Source organism: Crassostrea angulata, chromosome 10 (genome assembly GCF_025612915.1).
Source record: "Crassostrea angulata isolate pt1a10 chromosome 10, ASM2561291v2, whole genome shotgun sequence".
NCBI lineage: Eukaryota > Metazoa > Mollusca > Bivalvia > Ostreida > Ostreidae > Magallana > Magallana angulata.
The window spans coordinates 23,811,404-23,829,198 of NC_069120.1; the positions used below are offsets into that span (position 1 = coordinate 23,811,404).

The window sequence follows — 17,795 nt, forward strand, 5'->3', positions numbered from 1 at the left end:
GTAAAGAAATTACAATTTCTTTGACAAAATAACTTGTGGAAACAAGATAAACTTATTCAATGTGCTCATAAATAATTTTATCAACAACAAAAAGTAACATTAGATTGAAACTTATATCAATATAGGCCTAACACATATGTAAACAATAACAAGTCTCGCGCTTTGTTTACAAAACAAAGAATTTTTACATCTGTAACTCGCATGTAACTCGATATTTGACTTTCAAATTTTGACAAAGCATTAAAAACACCCATATTGACCATTTTAGGCATTAAATATGAAAAAATAAATTTCTAAAAATTTGAGCTTAAATCGTGTCCAAGTCCCTTTAAAAAATGATGAAATATGGTAAACCATTTCTGATCATGCCTGATCCAAAGAAAGTTTAATCGCTTCCTGAATTTTAATGATTTCAAACCAATTGAAGGGGAACTCATTTATCTGATGATATTAATAATGGTCAGAAAAAAATGGAAGCAAATATTTTAATTAGTGACAAAAATTTTACACTATAAACCGGTAAAGCCAGGATATATATTTTTGCATCTCAATTTATATAATATATGAAATTTTACTCAATTAATTAAACTAGTGCATTTCTTTTGAAATCACCCCCCAGTTCCCAAACTTCTTGAGCAGAAAAAAATCGCACGCTTCTCTGTAATTTTTTTCAATTGCTAGTATACTAGTAATTCACAAAATTATCAACAAAAAAAGGTTTCTATTCATCGAATAACTCCACTGAATACAACGGTATATTACACGTGATCATAGTAACTTATGAACCTAACTCCGTCACCCACACGCTCTTTGATCAATATGCCAAGGAATAATAATAAATCAATATTTTAAATTTAATTGTAACCTTATTTATATCTATATAAGTTATAATAAGAAGAGAACACAGTTTATACAAATTAAATGGTATTCGATTCTATTGAAATGAAATGATATTAATATATAGTGTTGAGCCCTTTCCAAATGGCGTAATTTAACGCTCCTACAAAAAGCGTAGAAACGTCTCTCCGATAGACATTTTAACATGTCATAACGCGAAAAAGAGTGTATTTATAACTTTTCGAAGTCTTCAATGCAAATTAAGGCATCATAACGCCTTTCAAAAGGCATGATAATGAGTTTAGAAAAAAAACGTTATAAAGCCTTAAGTTTTTAAAAAGAGTAACCAAAATGTCTTTCCCATAGCTATTTGTAACACACTGGGCATTAACCAGGCACGTAGCATCTCGGGGGGGGGGGGGGGGGGGGCAGGGGGGCCTACACCCCCTTTTTCTCGCAGCAAATAATTTTCAATTTACATAGTAAAAATTGAAATATCATGGAGTTGCCCCTCTCCCCCCCAACTTTTTTGGGAGGATGAAATTTGAATGGGGAATGAGAAAAAGTGAAGTTATAGATATACTATGCCAGCCACCTACCCCCCCCCCCCCCCAATACGGATTAGGATTTTGAAGATTTTCCCTTTTTTCTTTTCTTTTTTTTGCTTGTCAAGAATTTTTGGATGAGTATGGCCCCCACTTTCAAAATCGATGCTACGTGCCTGTTAACTGAGGAGGGTGTGGTAATGGAAAAATATAAGCTTTCTATAAACATTACCAAGATAAAAACAAAAATATAGACTGATTTTTACATCAATATTTAAGAAAATTATATTAAAGAACCTGCAATTCAATCGCAATGGGTCAAAGTATAAGGACCACGATTTTTGGTGCCTCCAGTCCTGATGTTTAATATCACAGTAACTGCACATTCAGCATAAACATGTTCGATATAAATTAAATTTATTCCTTGCCTTTAGAAAAGACATTATTGTGCCTTTTTGAAAGACGTTATAACGCATTTTTCGCGTTAACATGATATTACGCTAAAGGTGTTATAATTTGCCTAAACGCATGTTATTCACGCTATAACGCCTTTCTCCGCGCTATAACGACTTATTGCGTTATTACATCATTGAACTTATTTTTCTGCATCGTTGGAACCCACGGGTTTTCTATCCGTTGTAACGGATAGAAAACCCGCGGGTTCCGACGATGATTTTTCTGTAGCACAAATGATATTATAAGACTTTTCTTTTTTTTAGTTACTATTCAAAAGAAGAAAGCGATCATTGCAAGAAAAGATGCTGACGCAGATTATATATATACTTTCTCTGCAATGCTTACATCTATGCGCTACATTCATAACCGAATGAATAACAAAAGAAAGCTTTGTGTTGTAAGTGATATCTATAGCAATATCTATACCGGTATCTAGATATTGTACGATTTCCCTTTGTGGATGACTTCTTTTCAAGCCAATATTTTCGACAGATCTTGATTGGTGTCATCCGGAATTGTATACCCAATGAAATTCGTTGTTTTATCCAGCCGGAAACAGCTAGGACTTGAATATTCCTCGTAAAACTGCCCCTACATGCAAAATAAACCATGTCAACATGAAAGCAAATTATGTCAACATGCATCTTTGCATCTTGCATCTGTGATATCAGATGCGGGCGTAAGAAAGTGATTTAAACAATATAGAAATCAGGTTCTCTCTCTCTATCTCTCTCTCTCTCTCTCTCTTTTCCCTTCTATCTCTCTTTCTCTCTTTAAAAAAATAAATAGAAAGTTACTTGCACGTAGACATCATTATCTTGCATGTAAACATAATTATCTTGCGTTTTGACATAATCAAAAGGGGGGAGGGTATTCAACTTCCATGAAAAGAGTTCATGACCTGCTATAATACCTTTGCGGATATTCGTTGTTTTAAAAAGCGCCTTCAATCGACTTTACCTCTGTTACCCCACCATACAGTGGTGTTGCCGTGTTTACACCACACCAACTTTTTTTTTTACACATAATCATAGCTATGATATCAAGTATAATTATATATCCACTTCATAATAAATCTTAAGAATATTTCATATTAGATTTTACTTTAGTTTGTGATCTTTTCATGTATGTAACACAAACCTTTATGACATATAAGATTAAAATAAATAATTAAATTTTACCAGAAGAAGGATTTAAATTCTCTAATACCCAGTAGTATATTAAATGAATAATAGCAATCTAATTTTTATAGAAAACGACAAAAATGTAGTTTTACTTCAATCAGGACCACTAAGTAGCATTTCCCACATCACTGCGACTAACGGAATCATAACATGATTTTTTTTTTTATTTGGTCAAAATATTCGTAAGTTTCGATTTCACAATAAATAATTTCGACATGAACATTGCAGCTCATATTGCTCTAATTCCGTGGATCAACTCAACAACGAAATCCACGAACATTGTTATTTAATAAATAATGAAACCACAGTACATGTACATATGACACTTATTAATTTTGGCCCCCAAAAACAACAATCTTAAAAATGTTTCAGATATGTTTATTAAATAGTACATTTTCATTTCATTTTAATCATTTAATCATAAACTATTATAAAGTGCAGAAAAATTCCAAATACTTTAACTTTGAAATCTTTGAAATTTCCTTTATATTAGTTTAAAGCTCTTCTTTGCAAAGAGATTAATATGGTTTTAAAATAGACACGACCATCCATCCCTCTTAACATGAAAATAAACAGAGGAGACTAATACTTTTTCATGCATTGCCCAAAATCCAAACGTTCGACTTAGGAATTTACAGGAAGAAAAATGATGATGAATTTCTTCAGTAAACACCACCATGTTCAGACCTTTAGATCTATAACGCTGAAATTTCGTTAATAATAAATCCAATGCCGTGCTTATTAAATATGTATGGACTATAATATATACAGTGTATATATTAAAGAAAACCCAAACAAATAAACAACAACGTACGCACACATATCTTTGCAAATACTAGTAGTCAAGCTCATCAAAATCAGCCTGATGCATTTATTTTGTAATTATCTTTGAAGACTATGCAATGCTTCCCACCCCCTTTAAAGAAAACTACAACAAAAACCACCACACACAGAATGTATTACGCTGAATGCAGACTTTCATCATCGGACGATTCCTCGTAAACTCTGTTCCAATCCTCACTAACTTCCTGTTCTGTTTTCACACGTTTAACGTCACCGTGACTCTGATATTCTAAAACGTTCTCTAAAAGTCTGATATAGCGTATAGTACAACGTAGAATTTCGTGTTTGCTGAGTTTTTTATCTGGCGGGTGCGTCGGAACGAGTTTACGAAGATCCGCAAACGCGCCATTGACGTTCTGTTGCCGCCAGCGTTCCCGACTATTGGTAAACATTCTTTTGTGACGTAGTTTCTGTATAGAGACTGGTTCGTTTTCGCTGTCCTTCCCCTGGGTAGAACTTGACCGTCGTTGTCTGAGATCTAGAGGTCCATCTTGGGGGAACCCGTCCGAGGAGGAACTACAATACGATGTTCTGGACGGTAAGAGAGGGATGCTTTGTAGGCAAATGTAACCAGAGTCTTTTGGTTTTACGTCATAAAACACATTATCGTCGCTGTCATCGCATTCTTTCATCAAAGTCTCGTCGAAGTCACATGACAAACTCTTTGTAGAACTTCTAGATTCTGTAAGTTTACATACACTCGGACACAACACGTCACCGAAACAAACAGGGGGCGTTTCAACGGAAGTGGTGCAGCCTCTGTACTCCGCCGACATTGTTTTCAGCGCCACTGGAAATATAATTTCACGGTTAATTAAAAATATGTCAGATCTATGAAATTTTCAACAAAAGGTATGACGTTGCATTGATCCTGGCCCCACTGTTACCAACTTTTATAATTTACAGCCTCAAAGCTGAGGTTTTATCTCATATATGGGCACTTTTCTAGGGAATTTGAGTTAAGCAAAATGTTGGTGACGGCGGGGCAAGGGTGACTAGGACGTTGGTAAACGTTGGCGGTTCATCGACAGAACGTAAAAAGTCATAACGTTGTTGAAACGCATTGTGATATTTTAATAGTGATATCGTAAATCACTAAAATGATCATACGATTCATGATTTCTTGATATTTGTTGCGATATGAAGTTATTTATTTATTGATGCAATTAATTTTGAAGAAATAAATGTTGATTACTCTCCTTCAGATTTACATAAAAACTTTTGACGAATTGCGCACTTAAACATGCAGAAAATATTTTTCTAACATTTTATTTTTGCAAACACTAAAAATTTCAAAAGTATTAATATCTTTAAAATCACAAGAAAATGAAGCTTTAATCATCTCATTGCACAACCCCTTATATTGCCTTTAATTCTTTGTTTACGTTTTGTTTTCATTTTGACCGTTTGTGAAAAAATATCAAAATTAGTAGGTGCACTAGAATGCATTTCTGTGTAAGCAAAGAAATCTATATTTTTCGCTCTTATCTCTCATGAGAGAGAGAGAGAGAGAGAGAGAGAGAGAGAGAGAGAGAGAGAGAGAGAGAGAGAGAGAGAGAGAGAGAGAGAGAGAGAGAGAGAGAGATATTTATATATAACTGTCATATGATCTGTTGACCTTACATGTTGTGCATACATTATTTTTTCTGTATTATATACTTGTATTGGGAGAGGGCGGTCTAAGTTTTTGAACTTGTGCCCAATCCCTGTTGTAAATTTTGTACAATAAAAATATGTTCAAATCAATCAAATCAGAGAGAGAGAGAGAGAGAGAGAGAGAGAGAGAGAGAGAGAAATATGTGTTAATGTAGAAAAAAGTATGATGCTTGGTTTTTATTAATTTATTCTGTCGGTTTTTCCGGGTCAACATATTTTACTCGCGGTTTTTCCCGATCGGCAAGATGGACGATATTTTGAACACAAACCTTTCCCTTCAGCGGAAAAGGGGAAAGAAGGCACCCTTGTTTTCGTGCGTCATCACTCTAAATTCTACTCCAGATCTGAAGATAACGGTAAAACTTCTACATGTATAAGATGTCAAATAGGAATTAGATAAGAGCCCGACTCTTATGGAACATAAGAGTCCATTGTTCCGAGTTGTTTACATACAAATACACCTCTGTCCGTCGAATTTCTAGGATCCAGAAAATATTTTATGAAAAAAACCGTTGTCCCTGCTGTTTTTCATTTCATACCAGCAGAGCTTTCGTGCTAGTGTAAAAGCATCGTAAGGAGAACACGTGTAGCTTTAATATTTAAATTTGATTTAAGTTAACATTTGTTAAAAATAAACAAATATTTAGAGTGATAAATAACTAAGACGTCATTAGAAATGGAAAAAAAAGGTTAAAAATCAATTCGAATTTTTTTTTTAAAAGATGACATTTTTAAAAATGATATGTACCCTATGTATACTTAAGCAAATGGATGAAGATTACTTACCAGTGAGGAAAGTGGCATATTACGTGTCGCTCCAGGTGATATTTGCCAGTTACCGCTGTTAAAATTGCTGAGGAGGATAATATATACTGGAGGGGGCGTGTCCTACATTGAAGAGGGTCCATACGTAAGTGTCCCTATTTTCGTCCTCTCTCAGTTCCCAAGTCTGTCAATCCAAGTATTAGCATGTTTAACAACAACAACAAAAAAACTTTTTTTAAAAATATTTTGCCCCCCCCCCCCCTTTCCCCTTAAAAAATTATTTGATGCGATTAAGCCCAACATGCTGCTTCTTGGAAACATCGTAAAAAATCACTTACCAAAGTTTACGGACAATACAACTATGTCATCCATTTAACGTTTTCTTCGCCGAAATACGGAAGCCAGCGATCATTGGGGACAAGGTATACCACGTGATCCAGATATCACGATGTAACTTCCTCTTCTCCTTCGATGGTTAAGTCTAATCTTGTGTCTTAAGATTCCTTCCTTTCAAATTTCTTCTTTCTTTCTTTTCTTTTTTTTTTTAGAATATTAGGATTTCGTTTTAGATAAGTTATTTTAGTGTCATCTTTTGCTACTGTGATCCACGATAGAGTTTTAAACCAACGACAGCACATGTTTTTATAATCTTAATTGCGTGACTTTTGGGGGAATTTTGAAGATAGAATTTAAGACTCAGTGGTTTGAATTAGTAGCAATTTCATAGATATTTAAATTATGAGAGAGGGGCTTTGGTGGCAAAATTTGTCACCATAAGGAGCAGATAAATTCTACTTATGCAATGCGTTGTGCTTAAGACAATTATACCTTTGGTGGAAGATGATCCACGTCTTCTATGAAACTTAATTTCAAATTTTCAAAGCAATAACTATTTATATTTTAAACCAAGTACACATATCATACCTATGAAATATTTGATATATTGCGTTATTTTTACATTTTCAAACGGTTTTGTTCAAAAATTGATGATTTGTGACTATTTTGAGAATGATAGAGCATCCATCGATATAACCTTTGACCAGTCGGAGTGAAAACCACATTACTGTCTTCATTGACGGTTTTGGCCTTTTCCCCTCTGCACAAACAAATAGCCCATTTCCGTCCGTATAATGTCGCATTCGGAGTCCCTGTATGAAATCTTCATTTCACAACGTGTGACCGAAGACAAGTAAACGCGTGCCCTATCGCCACATGCACGCGTCACGTTTTCAATGCTTAAAAAGGAAATGGCGAGCATGCGTGCGTCCGCCGTCAGTATCGGCGTGACTGAAAGGCGAAACGTATTGATCTCCTCATAAAAACGCCCGATTGTAGAAACCATTTTATTGACGTGGTGTTTTCGCCCGCTTTTCATTGAGACCAATATGTCAAATTTATTAGCGGATATCTCTATTAAAAATTATTTTCTAATGGCAATTTAAGGGTTTCTCTTTCTCCGCAAATACTCTGCAACCGCAAGATTTGTTCAGACATTGCTCTTGATTAGATGGATGCAATTTCCAAAGTTTGAAAAAGAGCGAGCATCCTTCCTGTAAATGACCAATAATGTTTAAATTCAATGTCATCTCATGACGTAATGTAACCTACGCATATCATTAATCCCAATATGCAATTGGTTTATCAAACATCGTTATTAATTAAAATATTTACTATCGCCTTCCCTAGGGATTATATAACTATAATGGTAAAAACAATCAAAACTACCTTCCATGCATATGAATAAATTAAAAAGCTTCATTTTAAACATGTAAATGTAAATACATGAGTTTTGGACTATGTGCATGAGTTTGCTAGACTGGTAAATTGCCTGTTATTAAAACAGGAAAGATATTTAACCATTAATGCATGTATTGTTGCTCTTATACAACCTTGCTTACGATTTCAAAAGACTTTTATTCTATTAGATTAACCATAAAGAATTGACCATTTTATTATATTCTGTTCATTAAGACAAAATGTCAAAATTTAAGGATGCCGATTTGGGATTTTTGCCGAAAAACGACAATAGCAATTTTTTAGATAATCTTTTTGACCATATGTAATTTAAACCAACTTAATTTTATTTGTGAAAGTCTTCCGTCTGGGTTTTTCTCGGGGCCATCTATAAATACAGGTACATTCACTGTAGCAATATAAAGGAAATTGTCAATTTCCGCACTTCGAAGCAGATTTCAAAAAATACTACAATAGCGATTTCCTCAAATTGTAATGTGATTAGTAATACTATTTTTTACCTGATATATAAAAAATACTCAATTCTACTGTCTGGTTTTTAGTGGGGGGGGGGGGGGGGGATCTCAAAATATCAAAATGCACAAAATTTTGCTATATATTTGAAGTATTACAAATGTTGACTGGTACAATGGATTCATTCAAAAATAAGAAAACTAACGTAGATAATAACATTACTCTGTGTATAAAATTTCAAAGGCGTAGACTTTTTACTTTTTCTTTTATGTTATTTTTTTATAACGTACTCCAACAGAGCTTCATTTTATCTGAACGTCATAAAAGCACAATTTTTAACGCTCACTTACCTAATAACGCAAAAACCGTTTAAAAAATATATAAAATCTTTCTCTTAAATCAAATGTTTTAATCTGTACTTGATTTACTGTGTTAAATGTAATAAATGGTATCAAAAAATATCATGAAAGGTATAAATACACCATATTTTACTACAATGTTCAAACACATAATTACGTGCATTGAAAACTATTTAAGTCGGCCTCCTTAAGACAGGGATTTTACAGTTTATTATAAAGTAAAGTAAACAAGACCTGCATAAAATTCTATGATCTGGATACTAAATCAAATAAAAGTTTGAGGTTACGGGTCAAACATTTAATACATGCGTCTTACAAAAGTTGGATAATCGTAAACAAGTTCGTAAATTTACGACTATCCAAGCAAATTTTTGAAAGGAGATTCCAAAATCCCAAACCACCGCAAAAACAAAACTGCCTTGCCGTTGCTCGAATAGCCCAATATTAAAGAGAACATTATTTCAGTTTTATATTTCACACCTGAGTAAAAAAAAAATTACTAATAAAAAGGGTTTTCAAAGTGTCCCACTTCATTTGCCGCAAGGCCACGCTTCATCTTGGCGGCCCATACTTCCTCTTGACATCTTTATACGCGTGTTTCCCCTTTTGAATGCTTTCAAGAAATCACTTAGTAAAACAACTCTATTTCGATGAATTTCGGAAGTACTCAATCGTGCAAACTGACAGATAAGAGCGACGTTGGGGGACGAGAGACGGCTTTTGTGTGGGGCGACTTTTTTGTTTTGGGGGATCAGGCCTATCGCGGTGAAACATCTGCGGCCAGCCGTGGCTCAGCGTTTGATATTTAAAGCTGCTAATAAAGAAATCAATTCGAACGTCATCAAAGATTTGATTGAATCCGCCAGGATCTGGACGCAACGCAATGCGGTTTTCTCATTATCTCTGTCTCATCGTAGAGGAAATGAAATCCATAGTAATTGGTCTTTTTTAATTATTATTGTCGATCTGCAATGTCCGCAAAAATGTTTACGTGGCGAGTCACTTCAGTTTAAATTATAAATGAATTTTGCTTAACTTTGTTTTTTTTTTAATGTTTTTTAACAAAGAGAAATCCTTAACATGAATATTGCCTATGATTCCGCATGTGGTTTTTGTAAAAATAATTCATTTTTAAAAACATTTTTTTTTTAGATGAAAGAAATATGCGCATACTACATGAAGGTTAAATAGATGGCTTGGGTTTAAAATATGCAAAATTACGAACACTTTCGTTTTAATTCAATTTATAAAATAACCTAAAATTTAAAATGAAAAACGTGATAGCATTGCGTAAACAGAGCGCCAGTGGTTAAAAAGCCACCTATTGAACCTAGAATCACTTTCATTGCCGCGCATAGTACACTTATAGTAAATTAAAATGGCATGAGTGGGTCTGGCATTAATCTTCTAAATAAGGAACAAAATGCCCAAAATCTCGAGAGCAGCAGACGATCGAATCAACCAGGCCTGACATAAGCACCCAGTCCAGGTCACGTAGGCGCGATCATATCACACCCCGCGTTGTTATTTTACATGTGCCACACTTTCCAATCTGTAAATTTTATCTACATTTCATCTTAGCCTCTTTACTGCAATACACATAAAATATTAATTAGTTAATGTCACTACTGTGACCTTGAAAGCCATACTGCATGCCGCTTAGTGCAATTTTTAACCTAAAAACTAGATTCACTGAATTCAAATCATTCTTCACGTGAATGTTACAAGATACGCATATTTTTTTCTTTAAGAAAATCAATTAAGGTATTCTTCGGTGGCAGAATACCGTCATCCTTCTCACTTCTCAGTTATCCATACTACTAGTACTTAAAGGAATTCAAATTCAAACCAAGTATCATTATGAAATCCTCACAAACCCACAAGATTTTAAACAATTCATATAATGATATTCTATGTTTTTTCATGTTTCTCAGAAATTTAACCAAGAACTTGAACAAATAGATTTTATTTTTTGGTCTTTTATTTCAATGAACATATTTTTCTGCTAACAAAATTATGCAGCTGCTTTGTTGCAATACAAGTTATATAAATAAGTAAAACAATGTGTCACAGTCAATGTGTACATTATAAAAAAAAACAAGATTTATTTTAAAGTCGTCTGACAGTATCTAGAATAAAACAAAAGTAAAAACTATTTTTGTCCCTTATATCTTAATATCTAATTTTTGGGGACAATTTCAAGTAAAACCAAAACAAGTTGATATAGCATGAGATTGAAATAAAATGACAAATAGTACATTCAACAAAAATCCAGGAGGTTTACTGACTTTGCTTTATAAAAAAAAAAAAATTCAGAAATGCCTAAATGGGAATGAAGCTTCGTTATTAAAGTAAAGAAATCATGAATAAGTAGTACAGCTTGTAGACTACAGGAAAAGTAATATCAAATTACAGTGTGTTTAATAAACTGTCTTTTACATGGATTTTGACAGAGGATTATGTCCGTCACCCCAATTTCCAACTCGGATTCAATGGCAGTGAGATACATAAGGTAACTTAAATATACAGCCATCCCTACCTTATATGTATCTGATCTACAATATATATTTTCTACTCATGTACATATACACTGCCCAGAATATTACTGGTAAAACACAGTCACTAAAACATACCACAGACATAAAAACGCACAGATAACCCGACAACAACTCGTCAACAATAGGAACACACGACGAAGGGCAGTAGAATGGGGACTTCATGGCTCAGCGAATACGAGTGAACAAGTTCAACACTGATTTGGACTCCTGGAAAAAAAGAAAAGTGTTATCAATCTCCTGTTATGGAATAACCAGTATGTTCATTCTACATTAAACAGGTGCAACTTCTAATTATACATGGAGTGTCACTGACCTTAGTTGAGCGAGTCTTGCTGAAAACATTCCAGAAACGAAGAGTTTCATCCCCTGCTCCTGTTACTATGGCCTCTCCGTCAGGGGACATTGCCTACAAATAAAACAATACATATCCATAACTCTTCAATTTATCACATATACCCGTTTATAAAATTTTCACAATGAACAATTTTTTTTTCATTATGAAAAAAGAAGAGAAAATGAGATTGCACTATTTTCAGTATAAAAATATACACACAAACTCAGGGGAGTGTAAAGATGCACTTGAATTTCCCAGGTTTTCTAACTTTATAACAACCTCTGACCTAGCAGGATCAGTCACTCTTATACATTAACAGGTGTTGTGTGTCAGATTGCACCAAGATGCACTAAGAAACCTTGTTTAAAGTATGTGTTGTATATATCAATGCTTTCACTCCTCAAATGTGGGTCTACTCAAAAATAAGTTGATTTCGTGAGTTTTATCATAAATTTTGTAAATAAGATCTCTTGCTGACACTAAATCTGGAAAACAATTACAGGGTACATTTTTTTCACTGACAGCAAATGAACAGATGAACTTCTTCAAATTCCATACTGAAGTTAGTGCATGTTTATATAAACACAACAAATTTATCATTAATCAACCAACAGACATCAATCTATGCACCTCTTGCTATAAATTTTTCTACGTTACTATAACAGTAAACAGAGTGTATTAATTAAGAGAATGGTTCAATTTAAAATCACAAGCAGTTTTTTCATGTGTTTGCAGAGAAAAGGAAGAGAGAGTCAGCATCACTAAAGTAAAAGTTTTAAAAGATTTTAAACTTACCAAATATAGTACTCTGTATGTATGCCCTGTGAGCTTGGCAATCTGAACAAGTGAGGGATATTTCCAAACTAATATTTGATTTTGTGAATACCCATGTGTACTGACCTAGAAAAGAAAGTACATTGTAATTAAATCCATGGTTAACTGTACAGATTAAGTATATCAAAAATATATTCATCAAACAGCACAAAACATCAATTACTACAAATCTCAACGCAAGCTGAAACCTACCAACTCATTCGAGTGTTTAGACCAGGCCAGATTGCACACTTGAGAGCCAGTGTCCACACATTGTAATGGCTGGCAGGTCAGAGTGTTCCAGAAGCGAATACACCGGTCAGCGGTCCCCCCGCCACTAGCCAGCAATCCGTGCTGGTGGGGTGACCATGCGATAGCCTTCACTGCTGCCAAGTGTTCATTGTACGTCTGCACTGGGTTAGTACTAGTCATATTCCACACATACAGTTTATTGTCATTACCACCAGAGGCCAAGTGCTGGTGGTCAGGTGACCATTTGAGTCCACACACTTCCTGTCTGTGGCCGGTCAGTTTACGATCAGGAAGGACACATGGAGTACGAATGTCTCTTTGTAGAATCAATCTGTCTCGACTCCCTGATGACAAAATATCTGTGTTCCAAGCTAGAGCACCTGTTTTGACAGACAAAATTTGATTTTGTTCATTTACAAATATTTATAACCATAAATTATCATTATTTTTTGAGATTCATTCACTAAAATGAGATAATAGTCAAAGATTTCAAAATGTTGTTTTTGTGAACAATTAGCACCTACCAACTCTGGCACTGTGGCCCTCCAATGTGTTCAATTTCTTAGTTGCTGCTACATCCCATATTTGAACATAACCTTTGTGGGTTCCTACAGCAACCAGATGTCCCTATATCAAGATAGAGGGAATTACATCACATGTGTATACTATTCTAACAATATACCGGTAGGTATATATGAAATAAATACTTGCAAAATTACACGGTGGTTGCAAAATTGAAACAAAATTAAGAGATCACAGCAGAATCACACAGGTCATAAAAACTAAGGTGTTGTCTGTTGTATACAAAATATTCTCTTTAAGACATAACTACATGTATTTTCATTTCTGTTCTGAATAGAAATCTGCATTGACTCTCACCCTTTCTGACCAGGAGACAGAGGTTACTGTGTCGTTGTCGCTAGAGAGATCGCATAATCTGGTCACCTAAAATATCAAAGTAAAAATCTTACTATAATGGAAAAATCTCTTAGCAGGATTATCAATTGAAAAATACATTCATATTATTCTGGGGGTTACAAGTTCTGTATGACCAACTTGATGACACTTCGATTACTGTAGATATGATACTTTTAGTTTCATTTTCTCCAAAAAAAAAAAAGATTTAAAAGATTTAAAAATTTACGAGGTCTGGTCATGGCCATTTTTAGACTTATAAGAAGTTCTAAAAATTTACGAGGTCTGGTCATGGCCATTTTTAGACTTATAAGAAGTTCTTCTTATAAGTCTAAAAATGGCCATGACCAGACCTCGTAAATTTTTAAATCTTTTAAATGATTTTTTTTTTTGAGAAAATGAAACTGTATAAAGATAAAGGAAAAGGCTTTGATTAAAAAGCTAAATTTGATGGAATTTTCTTTACTAAATAAATTACCAGTCAACGGCTTAATAAAACATATCAGTAGTTCTGATGTTTAATTTGTTGACCACCTAGTCTCCTTAAAATTATTATTCTATCGTTGAAAAAGATCATAATGGAACTATATTACTGCTACCAATGTACATACCTGGCTAGTGCATGCACTCCACAAGTACACACAGGTCCCTAGACCAACACTTAGCACATTCTGGGAAGACCAGTCGACTAGATTAAGGTAGAAATCATCTTGAAGTTCTGGGGCATCTAGGACCTTGAATGGGATCTTAGAAATCTTTCTTACAGCCTGCAAAACAAAAGAAAAGAACAAAATGTACATCAACATGAACTGTGAAGACCTACACCTTCCAATATTACCAAACATTTGAAATGGTTCTTTAAACACAAAGATAATTTCATACTGTTGTCACTTTATACTTGTTTACGTATATATAAATTTAGAGATTTTTTTTTTTAATGCAGTGCATTCAATTCAACATTATATATGTATATATATGTACATTACCAATCTCTGATGCACATGTTTACTGATTTCTCTGTAATAAAATATGAAATTATAAGCATATACATGTATATATATACTGTACCTTGCGAGGTGACCGTAGAAGCTTTTGGCTTTTACTTCCTACAGGGGACAAAGAATATGGAGAGGAATCACTGAAGTCCAGACTCCTGCGAGGTACATGGTACTGAAACACAAAATGTCATATTCAATTTTGAAAATGCATTTACATTTTTATGTATCTTAAAATTAAAATAACTTTTTGTGAAAGTTGCTACGTCCCCATTAGTGTTAAGTATAATTTAAATTAAGTGATGAATAATTTCTCATACAAACTGATTTTACTAGAAGTTATCAACTTTAATTTTCAGTAAATCTCACCATAGACATTGCCTCTTTTTAAATATATAAATCAAGTCTTATTTGTAAATTAAATATGAAACTCACACGAAAGAGATTTTGACTTTCTTTAGGAACAAGTATTTTTCTATCGTCAGAGAGATGATCTTGCTGTAAATAAAAAACAAAAATGCAAAAATTCCAGACAAAATCTGTTCCTTAAATAATAACAAAATGAATTTAATTTTGTTGATTAATATAAGTACCTTGAGGTCTTCTATTCCAGCAGACAACAATTCATTTTTCAGTAAACATGAATAAGCTAAGCCATCTTTAGCAGAGTCATTTGTTGAGTCTTTGGATTTAGATGAGGGAGTTGGAGATGATGTGGGGCTTCCCTACAAAATGAGATTTTTTTTAAATCACAACTTTTGCCTGGTTAGCCATCTGGCCGACAATGATATTGAAAGGAGCCAAAGTATGTCTCCCAATCAAATAATCCACACTTACTGAAATCTATTTACAGATACTCAAAAAGACATATTGAACATCTACTTACTTTTGAAATGTTAAAGTTGATTTGCCAGCTAGCACCTGCTCTACTAGGAATGAACCTGTCACCATATTTGTCTTTGCTAGGGGAAGCTATTGGACTAGAAGGACTCAATCTTGGACTGAGGGAAAGTGGCTGTAAAAGAAAGAGAGTCTCAAGGATGAATTTTTTATGTGCTGAATTGCTCTCTCTCTCTCACAGTATTTAAAAACAAACTGTCTTTTGAAAAATCAATTACACAAACTTAAAGCCTAGTTAAAGGTTTATACCGAAGCATATGGGGAAATCTGTCCATTCTGCTGCCGTAAAAGGCGCTTCTCATACTCTGGATCCATTGATCCCAATATCCATCAATGTGTAATCTGACTCTTCTAAAAACAACAATGATACAAACTAACTGTTATAATTACATTCATCAACCAATCAATCATTGTTTATGTTCTTTACTCCGTAAGACCTCATACATAAAATTATCAAATATTAACAAAATAATTTTCATTAATAAATCAATGGTCTAGTGAGGCACGCACATAATCTACAAAAACCAATTTAATAATCAAATACTGCAAAGAAACTTACACCAAAATGAACACGAGAAAATTTTACTGCATTAAAATGTTGAAACTAGGATATCGCATGCAAATTTACCAACAAATGCTAAATTGGGATAAGCCACATCTTCTAATTGAAATTTATCCTCGTTTATTACCTTCATATGCTGTAAATATTGGAAATTTCTTTGTTTTTATTTTTGCAGGATGTTTCTTGCAAGATGGCGTCACTTCCCGTTATGATCATACTAAATACCAGAAAGGATATAAGATTCGCCTATTTACCCAAAAGTAGCCTTAGAACTTAACGTCCATCAATTTATATACTAGTACATGTATGTACTTTTCAATAGATAATATAGAATAGTATGATATTATCGTACAGAGTTTTTTAACCATAAATTTTTATGAAAAAAAATAATTATTTATTTTTAGTAATATTATTATTAAAAATATTATCCAGTTCTGAGACACGGAAATTTCAGTACAAAGTACAGTAGTACTTATTTCTATAGTGAGAAAATACTGTTATATTTCAGCAGCGGTCCCTCACTTCTGTAGTGTAAAATCTAAATAAAATGTTATTCTGACTAAAATTTACTTTTGTTGATAGTTTATAATTACTGAGTATTTCCAATATGGAATACAGAAAGATTTTCAATGTTAGATATGGGTATAAAGTCTTATTTTTTAAACATTTTTCTTTTCATTGAAAATAAAATTCTTTTTTTTTTGGGGGGGGGGGTTGGGGGGGGGGGGGGGGTGAATTCATGTAATACCCTTTAAAAATTGAGATACATTGTATATTTTGATAATTTTAAAACCAGAATTTGAATAGTGCATGTTTCATTTGTTTTTTGTGCAATTTAGCTTTCTGTCATTTAAAAAATAAGTAACTTGTGTTCCGTTCATAGTAAAGACCTGAAATTTGGACAGAACCATAACCAGTGTTAAAACTTTATGCCCATTAAATTCAAAAGGTCAAATAAGATGACGTCCGTCATTTAGGATTTTTATCAATTTTCACCTCTGTCAAATACACTTGTAGCTCATTTAATCTAATATCCATGGTCAATTGCAAATTTTCATTATACATGTATTTATTTTATATTTTATTTAAAGGGACTTTGACGCGATTTGAGATCAAAAAATTTTATTGTTATTTTTTATGTATAAAATGGTTTACTGGTGCATTTTAAATAATTGACCAAAATATTGAATGTTAAAGTCAAGTTACAAGCGAGATACAGAGGTAAGAATTGGTGTTATTTAAACAAAGCTCGAGTTTTATAGTTGTTTAAAACAAAAAAATGTAATGCAGAGAATTACCATTTCTTAGACAAAATGACATGTAAAAAAACAATTTAAACTTATTCAATATCTTCATAAATACTATTATCAACTAAAGAAAGATACATTTGATTGAAATTTACACCAATACAACACACATGTAAAAAAAAAAAATGACAATATTCGAGCTTTGTTTACAAAACAAAGAATTATGAACTCTGTATCTTGCTTATAACTTGATATTTGACTTTCAAATTTTGACATTGCATTGAAAACTTCTATATAAATTATCAGTATAAACATTGAAAATGGAAAAATAAAATTTGAAAAATTTCAGTAAAATCGTGTCCAAGT

The 17,795-nt window shown here is 33.3% G+C and overlaps 2 protein-coding genes across 2 annotated transcripts; both read right to left on the reverse strand.

Moving 5' to 3' along the window:
- Nucleotides 1–3,384: 3,384 nt before the first annotated feature.
- LOC128168160 (T-cell acute lymphocytic leukemia protein 1-like) lies at nucleotides 3,385–6,776 on the reverse strand. The gene is made up of 3 exons (XM_052834274.1): nucleotides 6,625–6,776; nucleotides 6,308–6,470; nucleotides 3,385–4,655 (listed from the first exon to the last, which is right to left on the reverse strand). Exon 3 carries the CDS (start codon nucleotides 4,639–4,641, stop codon nucleotides 3,982–3,984), a length of 660 nt encoding a protein of 219 aa, XP_052690234.1. The 5' UTR covers nucleotides 4,642–4,655; nucleotides 6,308–6,470; nucleotides 6,625–6,776; the 3' UTR covers nucleotides 3,385–3,981.
- A 4,040-nt stretch (nucleotides 6,777–10,816) lies between these two features.
- On the reverse strand, nucleotides 10,817–16,401 carry LOC128167795 (fizzy-related protein homolog). The gene is made up of 13 exons (XM_052833707.1): nucleotides 16,310–16,401; nucleotides 15,870–15,971; nucleotides 15,607–15,735; nucleotides 15,314–15,445; nucleotides 15,156–15,218; nucleotides 14,794–14,895; nucleotides 14,337–14,492; nucleotides 13,690–13,755; nucleotides 13,335–13,437; nucleotides 12,772–13,190; nucleotides 12,541–12,645; nucleotides 11,725–11,817; nucleotides 10,817–11,618 (listed from the first exon to the last, which is right to left on the reverse strand). The coding sequence occupies exons 2-13, from the start codon at nucleotides 15,933–15,935 to the stop codon at nucleotides 11,577–11,579; spliced, it is 1,476 nt and encodes a 491-aa protein (XP_052689667.1). The 5' UTR covers nucleotides 15,936–15,971; nucleotides 16,310–16,401; the 3' UTR covers nucleotides 10,817–11,576.
- Between the last annotated feature and the right edge of the window lie 1,394 nt (nucleotides 16,402–17,795).